The following is a 21,942-nucleotide window of genomic DNA, read 5'->3' on the forward strand; positions in this document are numbered from 1 at the left end:
ACCTAGTGGTTAAAATAGACTATTACAGTTCGTTTGGTTTCCGTTTAGGGCGTCCTCGTGTGGTTACATAGACAACAGCAGTTTAACCTAAAATCATTGATGCGATGTTATTTAGTATACGCTATTTAATTTAAGTTAGAATGAGAAACTTTAACCCGTTCGTAAACTTGAACTATTTAATGTGGAAGTGTGGATCACACTTTGAAAGCACATTTTCTCAATTCTCAATGACGTCATGTCGACGGCAAGCAGGAAGGCGTCGTGAAAATGAAATCGATAACCTCTTCGTTATCTTCGATAAAATTAAAAAAAAAAAAAAAGATAAGAGCTAGCTTTCTTCGGTTGAAGGAGTCGGGTGTCGCCGATGACAGACACGCTCCGCCCCGCCCCGCCAGCTGAGGGAGGATGTTGGGAGTGTGAGTCCTCCGGAGCGGTCGCACTCTCCTAATGCTCCTGTATTAACACTTGCGATTTCATTTCGAGATTCTCGCTTTTTTCATTTTGATTTTGTGAACTTTTGGCTTCTTTGTAGTTTCACCGATCGAGCGCTTCTTTCCGCTTTGAAAAGCCCACGTCACGCGCAGTCTCCGGCTTGGGAGGAAGAAGTAACGGAGGTCCCTGCGGGATATTGTTGACTGACTGGAAGCATCCGTCGGCTGTTACACCCCGATTCATAGATCTATTTTTTTTCCTCCGTACAACCTCCTCTTTTCCTCGGTTATCTTGACAGATCAACCAAACACATTTGGAGGAAGAATAAAAAAATCCATATTGTTCATTAAACTTGGTTTGCAAGTGGCTATGGGCTAACCAAGCTAGCATCTGCTGAGGACTGGCATTCCCAGAGCTTTGAAACCGAGTAAGTACAACTAGATTTGTTTTATTATTCATATTTATCTTATGTCATTTGACGTAATGCTCCTAACAACGCAAAGCCCGCTTTTGAGCTTTTTAAATAGATACAGCTACGATCTGATTTGCTGACGTCACTCGGCAGAAATCAACGGAATTTGTCACGATACCGTGACGGGTTTTTGACATGAGTTTGTTAACGCTCTTGTTATGTTGTAGGTCAAACTGAGCGATTTGAAAGTTAAAATATATGTGAAATGTAGTCATTTTTATCAGTACAATACCTCGGCCAAGCATATGTTTATGCTTAGATTTATGTAAGAATGCTTTTTGGACAAAAACAAAACCTGGGTCAAAATGACCCATGATTGTCATTATTTGTTCCGGTGTCTGGACACACGATTTATGAGTTTAGATTAGTTTAGATTTGCTCGTTTGTTATATTACACACACAAAAAAGTTTCTGAAAACATTTGCATGACTCCTACACACTTTTTGGATAATACACACACCTCCGGGTCATGTTGACCCGAGACATTATTTTATGTTTTTGAGAAATTAACATTAATTACTGGTTAAAACAAAACATTTGCATTTAGATTATACGCAGTACGGACACATTTTGGTGACCAAAAAAGCCCACAAATGACCCACACTTATGATTGTTTTTTTTTAATATATGCACACACCTCCGGGTCATATTGACTCGGAGACATTATTGCTGTTATTGAGAAATAAACATAAATCATTTGTGAAAACAAAACATTGGATTTGGATTATACACATTTTGGACACTTTTGGGTGACTAAATACGCCATGGGTCAAAGTGACCCGGCACATTATTTGCGTTCCTTCCAAACAAACATAACAGGAAGGTTAAATAAATGTTTTCACATTACCTGCCCCGACAACAATGAAGTGAACATATGAATCGTAATAAAAATAAGAAACTTGTAAAACATGTAAAAACACCACATCGTACATGGCTATGTTAGCTCGCCAAAATATTAGAAACCCCGGCAAACATTTTTACATATCTTTTATCGGACTTACAGGAACTGTATCTCATGTTTACGTTGTCGCCTTAGCAGACAAGTGGACCTCATAATTCCATGAAATCAGTAAGTAGGTAGCACGTGTCAAGATTAAAGAGTAACCAAAGATGACTCACATTCCACCTTGTTGCCCTCACGTTGTAAATTTAGACCTGGCAGGCAGCAGCAGCTCAAATATAACTCAAGGTATTTACTTCGCGCCATACGTCACCTTTTCATATTTTTATACTGTGTGTGACTTAAGCTACTGTCAGTCACATAACATAAGTATGTGTGTGTGTGTTTATTTAACTATGATTTCACTGATTCTCTGCAGTAAGTCGATAGATAACGCTTTCAATAACACCCGCCGATGACTGTTGCGCTTTTATTCACAACGCAAAAGTGTAAAACTTACAAAAAATAGCCAATTTCAGCCTCAACAATTTCCTGATTTCTCTAGTCCTTGGTGAAATTGGATTTATCCTTTGTTTTTGATTAAAAACGACATTTGATTTTACTTTGGGAAACATCCCTGAACCAACATTGCTTTATTATTGTTATTTTTCATTAAATAATAGCAAATAAACAACAATAATTGATAAATAATCTCGAAATGAAGAAAAAAATGATTTTTTTAATGCCACAATAATATCATACATAACATTTACAATATACCGTCCTTCTGCATAAACTCTTTGCAAGGTGCTAAAGTACTGAATGCTACAAGATCTGGTTTGATTTTCACAATAAAACAACTTTACACTTACAAAAATAAAACAGCTCTGTAACCATAGAAAACAAAATAAACTTTATATGGGTCTTCAGGAGACGGAATATTTACTTTGGGAAGCAATTCCTGAACCAAAATTGCTTTATTATTGTCATTTTTCATTAAATAATAGCAAATAAACAAAAACAATTGCTAAATAATCTCAGATTTTTTTAATGCCATAATAATATCATACATAACATTTACAATATCCACATGGTGCTACACTGTTCTTCTGCATACATTCTTTGCAAGGTGCTAAAGACGTACCGAATGCAACAAGATCTGGTTTGATTTTCACAATAAAATAACTTTACACTTACAAAAATAAAACAGCTCTGTAACCATAGAAAACAAAATAAACTTTATATGGGTCTTCAGGATGTGGAATATTTTACTTTTACTTTGGGAAACAATTCCTGAACCAAAATTGCTTTATTATTGTCATTTTTCATTAAATAATAGCAAATACACAAATAATTGCTAAATAATCTCAGATTTTTTTTAATGCCACAATAATATCATACATAACATTTACAATATACCATCCTCCTGCATAAATTCTTTGCAAGGTGCTAAAGAAGTACCGAATGCAACAAGATCTGGTTTGATTTTCACAATAAAAGAACTTTACACTTACGAAAATAAAACAAATTCCCCCCACCCCATTGATGGCGCCACTGTGGCTTGTTAGAATGAAAACACCTGTCGGCTCCGCTTGTGGAATTATTTTTACAATGGGATTCCCCCACTCGCAGCAGCTAACAGCTGAATATCTTAAGACGTCGCAACAACTCCCTACTTTGTATCTTCTGCTTTCTTGCCGGTCTTTATATTTCATATTTTCTAGCCATGTCACTTCCTCCCGTTGTGCGTGAACAAAATCACAGGGCATCACCGGACGGTGAAATTAGTCATTTTTGGGAGTCAGGAGGCTGGAGTAAATTTTTTTTCTGCTAAGATGAATAAATATTTACTATAACGTGGGCTCCAGTAACTCAGTCCCTGGAAAGTCCATAAAGACCGGGTAGTCCCAGGCCTTAAGGAGGAGAAAAGAGAAGACTATGACTCACCTCACACTTCCGTTTGAGACATTGATGGATGGTGATTAGCTCAGTGATCCAAACCTTTCCAGTCCTGTGGCGTCACGGGGCTTCTTAATGACCTTATTGATTTTTTTTTTTTTCTTTTTTTCCCGTGCCTGGCACTGATGCCGCTACCCCATCAGACAACAGCAGAGTCAATGGCACTGACTGGTAGATCATTCCTAACATCTTGCTGTACACGTTGAAAGAGACATTTTTGGTAAAAATGATCCTTCTTGAACAGTTTTTGCTCGTTTATTGCAGGGCTGTCAAAAATAATTGCAGTAACAGAAATATGTCAAGTAGAGATTATATGTTTTTTTCTTTTTGCTTATGTTTCATTTTTTTAACATTTTTTACATTCTAAAAACATAAATACGATCAATTTATTTTTGTTTATATTAGGAAGATGGGATTGATTCTGTTTTGCTATCGTTTTGTGTCTTATACACATATAAAATTGCAGAAATCAAGGGTGCGTCCTATACACTGCTTATGTTCCATTTTTTTTAACGTTTTTTACATTCTAAAAACATAAATACGATCAATTTATTTTTGTTTATATTAGGAAGATGGGATTGATTCTGTTTTGCTATCGTTTTGTGTCTTATACACATATAAAATTGCAGAAATCAAGGGTGCGTCCTATACACTGCTTATGTTCCATTTTTTTTAACGTTTTTTACATTCTAAAAACATAAATACGATCAATTTATTTTTGTTTATATTAGGAAGATGGGATTGATTCTGTTTTGCTATCGTTTTGTGTCTTATACACATATAAAATTGCAGAAATCAAGGGTGCGTCCTATACACTGCTTATGTTCCATTTTTTTAACGTTTTTTACATTCTAAAAACATAAATACGATCAATTTATTTTTGTTTATATTAGGAAGATGGGATTGATTCTGTTTTGCTATCGTTTTGTGTCTTATACACATATAAAATTGCAGAAATCAAGGGTGCGTCCTATACACAGGTGCTTCCTTTCGTCTGAAATTTCTGTGTCTCAAAATCATTCACAAGTACTGAAAATTTAAAATAAGCATTTAATTGCTTTCTACTCCAGTTGTAAGCAATGAAATCCCCGCAGAGTTGAACAAGTACAAGGATCTTCAAACCACCTTATCGACGGTGTTCACAGAAGCCGAGACGGGGTCATACGAGATCCTCAAGCGCCGTCACAGGTTACGTGCCCCCGTGTTGCGTAAGTACCCGAAGCCCCGCGGGTTGCTTCCACGACTTCTCTGATCCTGCTCGCCCCCTCGTTCTCGCCCCATGCGGTCTGTTACGGGAGCTAAACTTAGCCTCGCTGATCACGCTCTTATTCATTCCCCGGGTAAGACCGCAGATGTTAAAAACCTCGGAATGGATCCGCTTGCGGAAGGCGGCTTCTCTCATGCCGCCGGGAGTTTTTTTTTTCTACTTGTCTGCTTGAAATGATGAGCATGCACGATGCAGGCAGTGATTGGCGCTTGCTTAACGTCTTCAAACTTTGCGCGGCGGTCAGAATGCGACAATTAAACGCGGCTCCTAAATGCTCGCTAATCTCATCAGCGGGGCTCAAGTCAAGGTCAGATAACGGAGCATCAACAGACACGTGCTTGTGTGCTTACCGAAGACCACATTCATCCGTTTTCTGTCACGCTCGTCCTCATTAACTTTATGGGTTACTGGAACCCGTCCCGGCACAATCTTGGCGGGATGCACCCTGCACCCTGGTCATCTGTCAGGCACGGGGCAAGTTCGCATCCACGGACATGGGTTTCCTTCCTTCCTTCCTGCGTAGCTTGCTAGCCACCTACCTACTTACCTGGGGCCAGCAATCTAGCTAGCTAGCTAGTTACCTATTTAATGTAGTGCAACTAGCTAACCAGATAGCTAACAAACCCCAAATAGGTAGATAGCTAGTTAGCTAGTTGCATGGTCTTTTTTAGTTGCTAGCTACCTACCCGAGCTACCTAGTTCGCAAGCTAGTGATTTACCTGCCTGTCTGGGACTTCCTATTGATCTACTTTGATAATTACTATTCTACCTATAAACCTACAATCTGGGAGTAGCTAACTATTTAGCTAGTTAGATAGCTATCGACCTATCTGGGACTAGAAATCTAGCTAGCTACCTATCTTAGACAGTGCAACTAGCTGACTAAATAGCTATTTAGCCCCAGACAGATTCGTAATTAGATCGTTGCACTGCCTTTAGTATTTGCTACCTCCCTACCCAGCTACCTACCTACTTAGCGAGCTAGCTAGATATCTACCTACCTATCTGGGACTTATATCGATCCATCCATCCATCCAGCTCGCTAACTAGCTTTCTATCTTGCTACCTACCCATCTGGTACTATCTTGCTAGCTAGCTCTAGGAATCAGAATGTGAATCTAGCTAGCTAGCTAGCTAGCAAATTCAGAGGGTTCCAAAGAGTGTTATAGTTCTTGGGATCAGTCTTGGCCTAGAAACCGGACTCAAGACCGCTTTTAAGGGTCTCGGTTTCGTCTCGGTGTAGTCAAAATTTTCGATCGCGATCGGTCGAGAATCATCAGAAAGCAGTAGGCTATATGTCCCTTATTTAGAGTCAGCACAGAGGAAATGTGTTTAGCATGTCTGGCTCATCGTTCAAGCATAACCTGTAAACAGGAAGTGTTTGAAAAAAATGATCAGATACTGAAACCTATACAAAGACCGCTTCCTGCCTGAGAAGCTCTGGGCAGCGCCTACTTTGCTTTTGTATTCTGTCTGGTGAGCTCATGACATCATACAGCAGCATGTTCACTGACAGGTTTATGTGGTTTTCGTCCCTTTGCCAGATTTTTCCGCAAGGTTCCTCCCGTGGAAGAGTTTTAGCACTTACATTCAGCATTGCCGTCACCTCTACCTTACCTCGCTTTCCCTTGCAAGCAAATCTGGAAATTGAATGATTTATCTAGCAGGGACTTTGTTTTTGTCCCCTAGCAGAAGGCGGGTACAGTAAAACATTTATGTCCCTAGTAGACCCAGAATACCGGAACACATACAGACTTATGGATGCTTATTTTCAGTTCTGACTGTGCCGGAAACTGGACGGTTAAAGTTCACCATCTCAGGGTAAGCTGTGGATTTTTTGTTTTGCGTGGAAATAACGTGTTAGCGTTCTGTTTTTACGTATCACACTCATACCTCGTCCGTGTCATTCGTCCCATTGTCGTCCTTGGCGTCTCATTGGATTAATCTCGCTTAGCATCAGAAGCCCGCTCAGCCGGGTGTTGTTTTCACTCAATACACATTAGCCCGACGTCAGCGTCGCCTCATTCTATTAGCCCGCTCTAATGGCACTCTGTTAATGGCTCGACGGAGAGCACGCCGGCCCGGCCGCCGGCCTTTCCGCATCAGCGCTTCGGGTTATTACTCCCGGGACATGCCCGAGCTGTCGGGAGCCGGGGCGGGATTAGGCTGCGCTCCGGCGGAAAGGTGAAAGTTTATTTTCGGGCTTTGTTTCAGTCACTCATTTTTCCGTACTTATATGCGGCCTTGTTTATTATCGATGTTCTCCGGCGTGTATTGACCGTTTCGATTCTTATTGCGCAAGGGCGAGATCGTCATGGAGTGTTTTGTTCTTCAGTGGGAAGTGGGACTACAAATGCAGTTGCAATTCACGGGGAGGTGTCAAAATCAATGGATTTACCGATTAATAATCGATTATCAAGTCAATCGTCGACTATTTTGATAATCGGTTAATAGTGTCCTAATAGTACCTTGCGAACCAGAAATCGTTCAAATTGTTCAAAATCAATTGCTCAAATCAGACATCATTGGTAAACATTAGTAAACATCTGCGTTTGTGTTTAGACAAAATGTTCAATCATTTTTGTACATTTGCTGACGTTTGCTGTCTGTCGTCTTTAACTTGAGAATTCAGACTTTTCACAATTATGACTTTAAAGTCAGAATTCCGACTGTATTCGGTTAAAAGAAAACTGATAAGACGTAAAGTCAGATTTCTGACTTTAAAGCTAGAATTTTGAGAATAAAGTCATAAAGGATAGGTGTCAAACTCCAGTCCTCGAGGGCCGGTATCCTGCATGTTTTCCGGTTTTCTTTCACCTCAACACACCTCATTCAAATGATTAGTTAACAGGAGCTTGAAAATGATCCTAATCACTTGATCGGGTGTGTTTGAGAGAGCGGTTTCAAAAACATGCAGGATACCGGCCCTCCAGGACTGGAGTTCGACACCTAAAGTCTCCTTAAAGTGAGGCTTTAAAGTCCTAAATCTGTTTAACAGAAGAATAAATGATAAAATACACAATGCAACTTAAAGTAAGCATTTATGTTAAATATGACACCCATAAAACTACTTATAACACACAATAAATGACAATAATTAATGTCCCTATAACTTCATTATTTGTGCCAAGCAGTATAATCGAAATAATAAAAAAAAAAAACATATATTTCCTGTTGACACTTGTTATTCCCCATGAATAGTTCAAATCCACGTTGACACCTATTAAAATGCAGTGGGAGGAAAAAAATCTACTCTATTTATTATAACGTTAAAATGAATCAAACGATTGATCTGTAATCAGCATTTTCTTCTGCCAAAAAATAGCAAAATTAGCAGAATAAACCACATTGGTCGGGCGCTACTTTGGACTCGGGATTTTGGACTATATTTTTGCCGCGTCCTCCACGTTTAAGGTGGACGTAATGAAGTGTCCCTTCGGTGAAGATTCTGGACAAAACAAGCGGGTGCTTTCCTTGTCCTTCCAGAATCTCCGTCTTATCTCCCGTCGCATCATTTGCGCGGTCCGAGAAGGTGGGGGCGCTTTGACAGATGGCCGCCACGTTTCTTTGCCCCACCTCAGAATATATGTCAACCCGTCAGAATCTCCCGGCTTCGCTGCCGATCAGTGAGGTGACCCACATAAACGGCCATCGCGTCAAATTCTGCGTAGTGGAACTCGAGAGCCCGCGTGGTCAAAACGCCAGTCAGAGCAAAGACCCGGGTTGGTCCCTGGGGGGCAAAGAGGCTTTGGTGGCGGCCCTGCCTCGCCACGTTGACCTGATTTCCTGCGTTGGTGAGAGTTTGCGTCCACGCGCATGTGCCCATGTGTGTTTATTGATGCGGATTAGGACGCTGAGACATTTGTACGCCAGTGGTGAAGCGCGACTGATTGTAGACGCGTGTGTTTGTGCATGGGAATGTGGGGCAACACTATGTCGGCGTTGACCCCCTTTTGTCCCACACGGATACAACGGATAAATAAAATATGGATTATATTTCCTGAATATGCAGGTCATCCACTGGTCAGTCGCGGCGAAACTGATACAATCGTTTGTGTAAATCAGTACTTCTCAAATAGTGGGGCGGTTCTGCTTGGGGGGGGGGCACAGATGACCCCATAGAAAAGACTTTGTTTTTGCCATAAAGTATAATTGCAATAAAATAAGGATTGGCATCTTTTTTTTTCAGGCACTTTGATGCGCTTCTTTTTCTTCAGTTTTAGACTAACCTGTAACTAAATACTGTAAAAGAACTTGTTGAAATTTGATTTGTATTGCTTTTTACTTTTTATGTTAAATGAACAAAAGCTAGCATAACTTTCTGGGTTACTGTACCCCGTCGCGTCGGAATTTTGGCAATTTCAGGCATGGGGCAAGTTCACATCCACTGACTTTGATTTCCTTCCTTCCTTTTTTCCTTCCTTCATTACTTCCTTCTTTCCGAGGTATCTAGCTAGTTAGCGAGCGACCTATCTAGGACATTGCAACTGGCTAACTAGCTAGCTGGCCAGCCCCGCCTAGGTCGGTAGATAGCTAGATAGCTATTCTTTTGTAGTTGCTAGTTACCTACCTAAGTACCTACTTATCGTCTTACCGAGTTAGCTAGCTAGCTAGCTACCTACCTATTTCGGACTAGCTGGCTTTTTAGCTAGCTAGCTAGCTAATTAACTATCTACCTAGCTACTGTATTTGCTACAAGCTATCTATTTAGCTAGCTAGCTACCTATCTGGGACAGTAAAAATAGCTACCTCGATGACCCCAAGAAAAAGACTTTGTTTTTGCCAGTTTTATGAAGAGTAATTGCAATAAAATAAGGATTGGCATTCTTTTTTTTTCTTATTTCAGGCACCATGATCACTTTTTTTTTCAGTTTTCGACTAACCTGCAACTTGTATAGACACAGTAAAAAAGTACTTAACAGTTGTTGAACATTGATTTCTATTTCATTTTTCTTTTGTTAATCTTAAAAAGGATTTAGTTGTACTTGTCCAATTTTTATCGATAATAATCATATTTATAGCCGACGTGGCGAGTGGGGGTGCAAAGGTTTTCTCTTTCTTGGGGGGCTTTGCAAAATATAAGTGAGAATCACTGGTGTAAATGGACACAGTGAGCAACCAGCTAGATCTAGCGCGCGAGTTCATCAACCGACACATCTCCAGCTCTCCCACCCTTTACTTAGCCCGACGGCATTCATGAAAAGACTGCTGGCCTTCTTCCCAGATTCTCTTTCATCCCACAGGCATTGTGTCCTTCAGCCCTTTTTGTTATTGAGCCCACGTGCTGGTGCTGTGTTCACTAAAACCCAACCACGGCTACAGTGTTTATGGAGTGCTTTCCATATGATTCTGGTTGAGAGCAGCCTTTTAGTTTCTCTATTCAGATGTTATACAAGTGGCAAATTGGAAAAAAATGTAAACTTAGGTGGCAATTTCCTGCATGTGCAAGGCTCGAAAGAAGTCTTTTTGCATCTCTGTTTGTCGTGAAAATTTTGTGTCTTACGTAAACACATGGACTAACTAATATGAGAGTTGCGCCTGCTCACAGTCCCAAATGGTTTAGTTGATTTCGGTAGACTTAAAAACAAACAAAATACAAACAAAACGACTCGTACAAAAAAAAACCCTCAAAAAAAAGATTCAAAATGAAAAAAGCCCAAAATATGTATATTAAATTAAAAACAAAAACATTACATAACAAATCATGGAAAAAATATAAATGAAAAATATTGATTGTGTGTGTGGAAAAAAATGAAATAACAAACAACAATACGTATAATGAACACGAAAAAACAATAAAAGAAAATAAGTACGAAAACCCCCCAACACAAATACACATAGTGAACAGAAAATCATTCTAAACGAAGACAAAAATATGTTTAATAAAGGAAAATTGAACCCTCAAAAATTACAATAGAAATAATGTAAAAAACAATAGAAGAAAAATCTTTATGTACGGAACATGAAATAACAATCAACACTACGGATAATTAAAAAAAACATGAAAGAGCAATAAATGAAAATAGGTAATACATATGAAAAAAAAAACAACACAATTATCTATAATAAATGAAAAATGTCACAGGTTTCACTTATTGCTGCTAACTTTTGGACTGCAAGCCAACTATAAGCAAACTATAGTCCAAACTGCGCTCAAGAAATCACTTAGCGTGAAAGCGGGTAACTCAAGTCACTTTTGAGAGCAATCGCATGAATTCTTAATGCTCTCGCCTCGGCAAGCCCTCGTTCAAAAATGCAGACATGCTCCATCCATCCACGACTTTCTTTCAGTTTCAAGGATTTTCTTCAAAGTGGGATCAGTAAATGAAGCGATTGCGAAACCTGACGCTAAACATGCTCTGTTTCTTTTTCAGCTGCGCGTAAGTCCATTCTCCTCCATGTCTCCGTCGGCGCCTAATGGAAGATAAAGCGTCCAGCGGCTCCGCCATGGTTTCAAGACTGCCCAAGTTCGGGGGGCGCTCAGCGAGCGGCGGCGCCGGGCCTTTGACCAACGGTTCGTCCGCGCAGGATGCCAAGGCGCCTCCCGCTGGACCTCGGCCGAACGGCGCCATTCGAACGTCTCCTTTCTCCTTGAAATGGAGGCGAGGTGACGCCGCCGCCCCGGGCGGCCTCGCCGGTCCCGCGGAGAAGACACGGCAACTTCCCAAGAGCAGCTCCCCGGGAACGCCGATCATGCGGAGGTCAGGAATGTTGGCGGTCGCCGCCCCGAGCCCCAAAAGCACCCCGAAGCAATCCCTCAAAATGGCTTCCAAAGACGGCGTCAAGCCGGGTCAGAGCTCTCTCAACGGAGCCCCTAAAGCGGAGCGCGGCGACGCGGAGTCTCGCCTCGCACGGCCCAAGTTCTCCTCGGCCTCCCAGGACAGCCTCTCGCAGTCCAGCGAAAGTCTGAAGACTCTGGAACTGGACAAGATGGTTCGCTCAAACAGCTTCACGCACTTCAAGCAGATCCCGTCTCCCAACGGGCAGCCCATGATACGTTCCTTCTCCTTCAACCGGGCGGTGGAACTGGCCAAACCTCTGGCCAACACTCAGCTACGACCTCCTCGGAGCGCTTTCCTCAAACCTCCGCAACTCTCCAACGGGAGATTGAGTTTAGGACTCGGGGGTCTGCGCGTTGGCCGAGGAGGGTCGGGATCTCCCGGCGGGCAAAGCGTCCCGACGCCTCCGACCGGGTCCTCGCTTCCCACGCCGTCGGCGCCTTCCACTCCCAGAGCTCTGAAAAAGCCGCTGCTCTCCACTTGCGCTTTGAACAAGTTCTTGGGGAACGGTAGCGGGTCTTTGGGCTTCGGGCAGACGAAAGCCGCGCAGACCAAGCAGGCAAAGACAATCCTTCCAGGTTGGGTGAAATCAGCCGTCAAACCTTCAACCGTCCCCGCGTGCGAAGATGGCGGACCAGCTAGGAAAACCGAAGCAGCAGACGCTGATCGGAATCCGACAGATGGAACTAAAGAAACCGGTGCGCCGCAGCCAAATTCCGATCTCGTCGTTGGCGACGGTCAGGAAGACATGTCCTTGTCTTCTGCTTCGTCCTTTGACAGAGGAAACACCAGTGAAGACTTCTTAGATGACTTGGACAGTGTAGGGGACGTCTTCAGTGACGGGGACCCTCACGATAACAAGAAATTCAACAGCTTTCTCGATGAGACCGCCGACTGGGATCTGTCAGGTAAACCATGCGAGATTTTTTCTTTTCTTTTTTTTAAAGATGACACCCGGTTTTCCCACTCAACAAATACTTTTATTAATTTTATTAATTTAATTTATTTTATTTTATTTCATATTTATTTTAGGACTTTTTGTATTTAAAAATACATTTAACACATTTATTTTTAAAAAATGGCATTGCTGCCTATCAACTAAAAAAAAGTGGTATCCAAATTATGGCTCGGGGGCCATTGATGCCCTGATCCACATTTTTGCGGCCCGCGGCGTATATGAAAAATTAACGTTTTGACAAGGCACGCAATGTTATTTTAAAAAAGTACCGCAGTAAAGAATATTCTTGATGGAAGACAATGTTATGTGTGTTGAAAAAAACATGTAACTTGACTTTGCAAAAACACTGGAATACAGGAAACATGCTTCATTTATTTTTACTGTTTTTAAGTAAAAAGAAGTAAAAGTAAAAAAGTAAAAGTAAAAAAGAAAATATTTTCTTGAACGTGTAAACTTTCCTCCCATTGAACTAAGTTGTTGTCTTCTTAAACGTTTTTTCCAGGCCATGATGAGGAAAGCCCAATGCAGGACTCCCAGGGACCGCTTGTGAAGTCCCCGGAAGAAGGCGACGTCTGCCAGGCCTCTTCTCTGGAGCTGTCACCCTCCAACAGCTCGGGGGGGACCTACATGTGGGACGAAGAAGTTCTGGAACCCCTCGGAAGTCCGGGGACGTATCAGTGCGATCTGTACGACCAGTCTGAGCTCAATAGCATAGTAAGTCCCACCGCTATAGCATTGCAAACCTAATTCAGTGCACTTTTCTTTTTAAATTAAGAGCAAATGAATTTGAACACCAAGCAACTTATTTTTAAGTTGAGTTATAGTATGGAATTTGCCTCCTTAAAGATGCTGAACAGTGTTTTGCTTTGAGCATTTGGGCCTCGCCCAATGAATCGGGTAAACCGCTCCCAATTTCCAACGAGCCGACGGTTTTCCGGACTGCAATCCCCGCGCAAGATTTTATCGGCCGCTTAAAAAGCCGCCGTCGCCGCCGCACATTTGCCTACTTCCTCATTAGGCGAGGTTATCCCGCAGAGGAATGCCAGCCCGGCCGCAGCTTGCGCTTTAATAGCTTTTCCAGCCTTTGGTTCTGAGTGTTCATGTACCATGGCACCTGATCTCGGGATCGCCTAAAGAGCTTTCCGGAAGCCAGATTACAAATTGCATCATAAGCCGTGTCTTTTTAGTGCTCACAGCATGTGTTATGGACATTGATGAAAAAGAAAAGGGAGAGCGGGCGAGCTAGCTACTTAGAAAATTGAAAACGAGTTAGCTCGCTAGCCACTTAACTCGCTACTGAGATAAAGAGCGAGTTACCTAGCTAACTACTTAGTAAGATACCTAGCTAGCTTTTTACTCATGGAGATACCTAGCTAGGTAGCTACCCGGATGAATGGACAGACGGACGGATGGATGGATAGATGGAGCGAGTTATACTCTTCCAGATACTAGAGAACGAGAAAGAAAAGCATGTGTTATGGACATAGATGAAAAAGAAAAGGGAGAGCGAGAGAGCTAGCTACTTAGAAAATTGAAAACGAGTTAGCTCGCTAGCCACTTAACTCGCTACTGAGATAAAGAGCGAGTTACCTAGCTAACTACTTAGTAAGATACCTAGCTAGCTATTTACTTACGGAGATACCTAGCTAGCTCGCTACCTGGATGGATGGACGGACGGACAGACTGACTGATGGATAGATGGAGCAAGTTATACTTTTCCAGATACTAGAGAACGAGAAAGAAAAGCATGTGTTATGGACATTGATGAAAAAGAAAAGGGAGAGCCAGAGAGCTAGCTACTTAGAAAATTGAAAACGAGTTAGCTCGCTAGCCACTTAACTCGCTACTGAGATAAAGAGCGAGTTACCTAGCTCTTAGTAAGATACCTAGCTAGCTATTTACTTACGGAGATACCTAGCTAGCTAGCTACCTGGACGGATGGACGGATGGATAGATGGAGCAAGTTATACTTTTCCAGATACTAGAGAACGAGAAACAAAAGGAAAACACTCCGTGATTTTGTCTAACTGAGCTAGACAGGTCTTAAGCATTTCTTTAATTGAGCTATTTGACAGTATAAATTGCTGATCGCGTCATCATTCGAGGCATTAATAAATGTGGTAATTCATTTAACACAGGAGGAGGAGAATAGCACATTCGGGTATTGTTACTATATACCATTTTTGTCCATGTTCTGGGAGAAATAAAAAAAAAAATTGGATTATACAGTACAGTATGTGGATATGTCCTTTCCAGCTCTCAGCATAACCGCACATGCCTCAAGCATGCATATCCGATTAAAAGTCATCTACTTTGTCTTAAGGACATTGTAGCCGACTACATTAGAGCCATCATGTGCTTTCCTTGGGGTTTGGAACATTTCTGTGCACAAACCACAAACGCATTTTTTAGTGAATTGCGGCATTGTAAAAACACTATATTAATACAGTTGTGGTTTTGTTTTCGGATGATACAAGTGTGCAATGGGCTAAAACGGATGTTTACATAGAGTGTAGTAATACGATCGATCCACATGGGGGCGATGTGGCTCCATCGCGCACCTAAAAGCGTCTGCCTGCACTTTGAATTGCTCCTTTTGTGAGCGCCAGTCATGTTTTTGGCTATATTTGGCTCCGTCTGCATTCAAACGGCGGTGTGCAAAATCACTGTGTGGGCTACAGGGCCTTGATAACATTTCCATCACGCATGGTGCAATGCTGAGAGGCGCCCGTTTTAGAATGCATAGGTTATTTGTTCACAAATTTGAAAAGTTTGTTGGCTTTTAGACTTCGGCTGGCGAATGTGCTTCGTTTTTCTGCCGCTTCAGTCACACCGCAGTGTATGCTTGAGGATTTCAATGCATGTCAAGTATTTTTATGTCTTTGCAGCGCCATATATTAGAGGAACATGTTTTTGTGGTCCATTTCTTCCAAAGTAACAAATTCATCTTTTTTACCTATTAAATGAACGCGTATCCCAAAAATGATTTGTTGTTGTTTGGTCACGTGACTTTCGCAAGATTGGTTGTAATTTGTTGTTACCTGTGCAACTGTGATGTCATTTTCAGTCCATCGCAAGTGGCAAAATGGCCAACACAAAACAATGTCAGAATACCACGTTTAAGCTAATGATCATATTGTAAACAACTTTTTGGGCTTCTTTTTTTGCACACCCTACCTCACAAGAAAGGTGGGCAGAATAAAATTGAGGAGACTTCATAATAATTAAGCTTTTGCTGATTTTGAAGAGTTAATCGGAATATGCAAGTACCAATACCGGGTATTAGTATCGGGTCTATACAATTTTTTTTCCAGGAAAGGTTGCATAAGTTTGCCATGTCAGAATAGTCTTGAAGCTCCTCAGGTCACTTCAACCTACATATTTGGCACCAAGGTGCCACAAGGTGGCGCCAAAACAAACCTAATCTCAAAAAAATGGAGAAAATATAACACAGTTGAATGTGCTTTGCAGTGAGCTTCTAAAGCCTCAAATTTGTTCAATTTTTAATTTTTTTTTTTTTTAATAATTTCCAGGATATCCTGAACAATTTGCAGGGCCCAGGTTCCGTAGAGGTGGATGACGATGACCTCATGCTGGATGTGGATCTCCCAGAGGATATTTTGCATGGTGAGCTCACACTCTTCATTGTCCTGTAAACCAATGAAGTAACAAAAAACAAAAAATTCCCCAAGTGTAAGATGCACTTTTTTTTTCCCAAAAATGAAAGCCAAAATGAAAAATTTGATTAAAAATGCACATTTGACGCACAAATGTGCATTTTTATGTGAGTATTCCCACTTACAATAATTGCCATAATGGGATGAGCTAAAAGTGCGGACGTCAGTTAGCTGTTAGCAGCCAGAGCTTGTTGCAGCTAACTGCAGCTCACGTTAGCTGAGGTATTTAGGGCATTATTTACAATAAAGGATGAATTTTTATCTTTAATCTTGACGAAACACGAAGGCTGCGCAACTTTGGGTATTTATGGAAAAATGAACTCGAGCTTCGTCGCGAGGAAGATAAAAAAAAAAAAAAAAAAAACAATGCTCGGAGCACATTCAACGTCACGCGGGTGAGGCATTCACTGACCCATCACAATGTGGGAAATCTCCAATAAACTTAAAGTGCAACCAATATGTAACTTATGGATATGAACACAAGAAAATATGAAGGATTCACAAAGATGACCCTAAAATCAAGGGTGCGTCCTATACACAGGTGCATCCTATATTTGGGGAATCCCGATTACCATTTTGGGTGCGGCTGGTACCAATTTGTCCACGGACCTGTACCGGGCCGCGGACCGTTGTTTGGGGACCCCTGTTGTGATCCGACGACCTCCGTTGGAGAAAAATGTTATACTGGCTTTCTGTTTAACAATCCGCGCGGGCGGCTTATTACGCATTGATCGAAATCCTCGCTCGGCTGCGCAACATCTGTTTGAACGGTCTCGCCATCCATTGTGATGGGTACGTGCTCGGCGAAGTTATTTATAGGCTATTTACGGGGCTGGAAACGACAGCTCGGCAGCCAACCTGCGCGGAAGGCGACGTTGCCGGCTGTCTCCGGCGTATCTGAGCAAACAGATGAAACGCGAGCGGCCGCCAGTATTGAGGTGCGGCGGCAGACACTTTGATTACCTTGACAGTAGTAATAAGGTGATTAGCCCAACGTCTCTTTGCCCCACTTCACATCCCGGTCCGCCGGCGTGACATCGCCGCCATTGTCCGGCTTTTGTTGTCGTTTTCTTTTGTGAACGTAATCAAATTCTCGCTTCTTTATGGTGGAGTAAAATGGCTTAATTGTATGCGCCGGAGGTAATCAGGTCGCAGCGATTGCGCCGGCAGCTTTATTATGCGGTTATCAGATGGCGTTTCACATATATGAGAGAACAGAGGGTTGGGGGGTTCGCCCGTCGTCAATTATAATGACTTCTGCGACGATAATTCGCTCCTGTCAGCGCGCTCCTTGTTTATCGCGCAAGCCGATGTGGAATGTCTCTGACACGCTCGGCACGTATGACAAGGCCTCTTTCACAAACCGCAAAATCTAATATACGGAGGCCGCGCGTACGCCTCGGAAGCTAACGGCGGTGGGCGATGTCAAGCGTCATCAAGCCGAGCAAAAAATTGCACGGTCAAAATATGCGGGCAGGTGGCACCAGGAATAATACCGTATTTTCTGCACTATAAGGCGCACCTAAAAGCCTTTTATTTTCTCAAAAGCTGACAGCGCACCTGATAATGCGATGCGCCTTATACAACGCATAATCAGTGAGTTTTTATTTTCGAGGGATGAAAAATAAAATAATGGGAATGTCAATTTTTCAATTTTTACCTCTGCATTACAGTTATAATTTTTTTTTGGTAACAAAAGTTTTTATTAATAGTCAATATATATTTATTAAAAGTCAATATAGGTTTACAAGTTTATCTGACGTTAACATTCTACTTCTTATAATTTTTCCAGCCAATATTACTTGGTATGTATTAACAGACCACCATCTTTAACAATACCCAAGAAAGTCAAAGAAAATGACATAATTTTTTTTTTTTTTTTTACAACTAAAACTTTTTACTACACTCTTGTCTGGAATTTGGATTTGCTATATATGCTCCAATTTTGAAGCAATTAAAAGGGGACAATTAAGTGTAAAAGAAAGTGCAACTTTATAAATCAAAACCAGAAAGTCTTTTTAAATAAACAAAACAATATATTTGCAATTTGATATCAAAAAATTGAAGTTTAATATTCAATTGGATCATAATTATATGATAGCTAAAATTTACCTATAATTGGATCCTTTTTAACATTAAGAAAAGAAAAAAAATCAACTTTCAACAAATGTAAACTTTACGGAGTTTATACAGGTTTCATCTTATTCTGAATCTGAAAAAAAATAGTACATCAAATTGTCGGAAATACGCAAACTCAATCCATATTCAAACTAGAGATTTTTGACCAACTAAAACATTTGATGCCGGAATTTTAGTGTAAATTGATCTGGAACACTGAGACCAATATCTTCAATATTTTAATCTGAAGCAAAACATATAAAACATTGTGCTGTTTTTTTTCTGAATCACATTGAGCTTCCACAGTCTTTAAAACGAGAGTGCCACTGCACCATCTAGTGCCTCAGATATGCAATTACACCACACGAGCAAAGCCTGTTTCCTTACTGTATTTGCCCCCTCTATTTGAGAAGGACTGCACTACGGCGTTTAACTTAAGCCATCGGATATACCTTGGCGTAGTCCACTACCTGCCGCCACCAAGGTCAAAATGTCCCGTTCGCGTTTAAACGAATCGTAATTGACTTCAGCGGCGGCCGCGCTGTCGGATTGGATTCCATAAACGCCGAGCGGCTGCTTAGTTCTGCCCTTACGGATATCAAAGTGACCTCAAAAGTGAATCGACACCCACGGGGACATGAGGTGACCGGCGTCATATACCCGAGTGGCAGTTTCACTTCTACTCCGCGGCCTCACGTCACCTTTTGGATTGTAAACAGACCCGGACCGGCACGGGAACGTTGACGCCAGAGGAATGCGCCTGGCGCGCCGGCCCCCTTCCTGCTCCTTTTTTGGGAAGCGTCCATATTTATAACCCGCCGTCTCGGGCCAAATACCACCAGAGTGAAAGTGAGAAAGGGGCACGGCGAGTCCATCTTAGAACCGGCCCACAAGGCCGGGCCTGAAAGCGGAGATCGGGCAAGGCGCTTTTTGTCTCTCCGCAGGCCCTCCCTTGCCTCCGTCCTTCATTTTCCTCCCTCTGAGAGACACCCTCACGCTGCCACATAACAGGAAGAAGACAGAAGGGAGCAAGGGAGCCAAATCAGAACCGGATGAGAATTTTTTTTTTTTTTTTTTTTTCAAAAGCTCTGCTGTCAGGGCTATCGGAGGCCCTCAAGAGCTTCCACGAAATTTGCATTCAAAGACAGTGTCCTCTCCTTGGGAGTTCCCCAAAAAACAAGACAAAAACTAGATTTCTGACTGGACCAGGCTACCTCACCTCGCTGGAATATGGTGTCATTTTTTTTTTGTTTTTTATGGCTTCTTTAAATGATTTGGATTCTGTACCATTCCCGGAATGTAACGCTTGAGTATGAAACAAGCCGCCTGCTTCTGGGTTGCGTGCTGACACTTTGGGTAAAGTATTTTAAGCAGCAGCAGCAGCAGCAGCAGCATTTCCACCCTGTCGTTATTATCTTCTTTTTTTTTTAAATTCATGTGTGCGGTTGTTTGTCTGTCTCCCTTCCCCGCTGCAGGCCTCAGTTTTCTGGGAGGGAGGTCGGCCTTTATTATTTGTCGGTTTTCCCCTTAGCCATGCTTCATTTCGCAGCTCTATACTTGCAAGAGTCTCCAAATACTCACCGTCCCTTTTTTTTTTTTTTTTAAAACATCCTTGAAAATGAAATGGCTCCTCACTGATTTTTGTGTGTGTTTGCAAAGTGAGGAGGGAGATGGAAAAGATCAGGATGTGCGTTGCATGCTGACTGCTATTTTTGAGCATTTGAAATGTGTACAGGCGTATTCATCGCCGGAAAAATATGATAAATAGTTTGTTTTATGTGCGTGTTTGTGTGAAGCTGCCTGAAAAAACAAATTCTAACCTCCCTTTTTTTTTTTTTTTGCATGGCACTTCTCATCTGTCACAACAAACCATTTGCAACAAGCTTTTAGAGGCAGCCTCCATTTTCTGCACACTTCAGAATGATATCGCCGGCGTGCCTTATCATATTCTTATTTTTTTGTTGTAGACTTTGACAGGATGTCCAACGGCGAAGGCGCGCCCCGTCGGCAGGGGCAACGACGTCGGCATCAACGACAAAATGGACCCGACAACAGCAAGTTAGTCGCCCGTTTGGTTTTTGTAACCCTTGTGCGGACTTGTGTCCATTTTTTGGAAAAATTGTATTTTACTTCAATTTTTTTTTTTACATATTATCACCATCTGGATGAAATTTCAGCTCCCTGGTGTCATTCAAGCTTTCCCTTTCATGTGAACTGTTTTGAATGAAATTGTGCATAAATATTAAAGGGATACTAAATTCATTTAACAATTTTAAGCAGTAAAAATGGAATGTTTTGTTTACAATCAATTTAATGTACAATGAACTCATTCAATCCTCAAAAATGTGTTTTTATATTTTTAACTACATTCTTACCATACAGAAGTACTCGATTACTAAACTACCCACAGTAATTGATTAAACATAAACATATCAAGTGAGATTGATGCCTTTTGTAACTTGGGTACAAACCAAAGCAATGAGGGCAATAATTAATTGACGACTACCAGTAGTCGATTATCAAATCGGTCGATAATATCAGTATAAAAGTATGTAGCCGAAACAGTGCTTTGTTTTCTTTTCAATTTAAGAACAAATGAATTGGATGAACTTGAGAGGCTCCGGCTAAACTGTTTTGTCCGTCAGGGCACCGTTCTTCCATCACTACGATGGCCTCAAGTCTTCGAGGACGTCCTTACCGGCCGCCAACTCGGAAGCGAGGCGACGCGACCGCGCCCCCGCGCCCGACGAGCTGTCGCTGGAGCGTATGAGCCACGACTGCAGCCATGTCAAGAACCAGCTGCTCAGGCTGAAAAACCTACTGCAGGTAGGTCATCTGTCCATCTGACTCAAAACATGCCAAGAAATGTCATACTCTGCATTAGTCCGATATCGTCAGCGTCTGAATCGGCGATACCGGGCATCATGAGTCAATGTCCTCTTATACATGCCAATTTCTCAATCCTCAGAAATATTTTCGGATCCAAAGGAAATAGACCCGATATGCTTGTGTTACGGCCGATAACCGAAGGTTTTAGTGAAGGAGGTTGTAATCCGATATTTGGAGTAAAAGTGGAAAAAATATCTGATCAGATAAGCAGTAGATAGTGAATGTATGGATAAAAAAATAAATACAGACATCGAACGCAACAAATAAGACACTTGTCCTGATACAAGTGTCAATATCAGGCCAATATTGGTCCTATTTCATGGTATGGCACTCTCAACTTTAATGATGAACTATCACCAGTAGATGGCGTCAATGGCCCATTTTAGATATAACAGCAGCACTGTTATTGAGTCCACCTACTGATAATGTCCAAATCATTTTCAACACACCCCGCAGCGCAGGATAAAAAAATAATTCGAAGGGGAGAAAAAAAAAAATCTGGCCAGTAATC

The 21,942-nt window shown here is 41.7% G+C and overlaps 1 protein-coding gene across 5 annotated transcripts in view; it reads left to right on the forward strand.

Moving 5' to 3' along the window:
- The first annotated feature begins 421 nt into the window (after nucleotides 1-421).
- The window catches only part of ccser2a (coiled-coil serine-rich protein 2a), a 48,050-nt gene continuing 26,529 nt past the window's right edge, over nucleotides 422-21,942 (forward strand). For 3 of the 5 annotated variants that reach the window (XM_088421811.1, XM_088421815.1, XM_088421814.1), the window contains exons 1-6: nucleotides 422-859; nucleotides 11,385-12,697; nucleotides 13,250-13,461; nucleotides 16,281-16,374; nucleotides 20,510-20,600; nucleotides 21,188-21,368. In XM_088421811.1, coding sequence (XP_088277937.1) covers nucleotides 11,428-12,697; nucleotides 13,250-13,461; nucleotides 16,281-16,374; nucleotides 20,510-20,600; nucleotides 21,188-21,368 — 1,848 coding nt within the window. In that variant the 5' untranslated portion in view covers nucleotides 422-859; nucleotides 11,385-11,427. Of the gene's footprint in view, nucleotides 860-4,914; nucleotides 4,952-6,628; nucleotides 6,832-11,384; nucleotides 12,698-13,249; nucleotides 13,462-16,280; nucleotides 16,375-20,509; nucleotides 20,601-21,187; nucleotides 21,369-21,942 lie in introns of those variants that run through there. The other 2 variants (XM_088421813.1, XM_088421812.1) reach the window with 2 other exon arrangements.

The sequence above is a fragment of the Hippichthys cyanospilos genome, chromosome 8, assembly GCF_059441005.1.
Source record: "Hippichthys cyanospilos isolate Australia breed blue-spotted pipefish chromosome 8, RoL_Hcya_1.0, whole genome shotgun sequence".
NCBI classification, from domain to species: domain Eukaryota; kingdom Metazoa; phylum Chordata; class Actinopteri; order Syngnathiformes; family Syngnathidae; genus Hippichthys; species Hippichthys cyanospilos.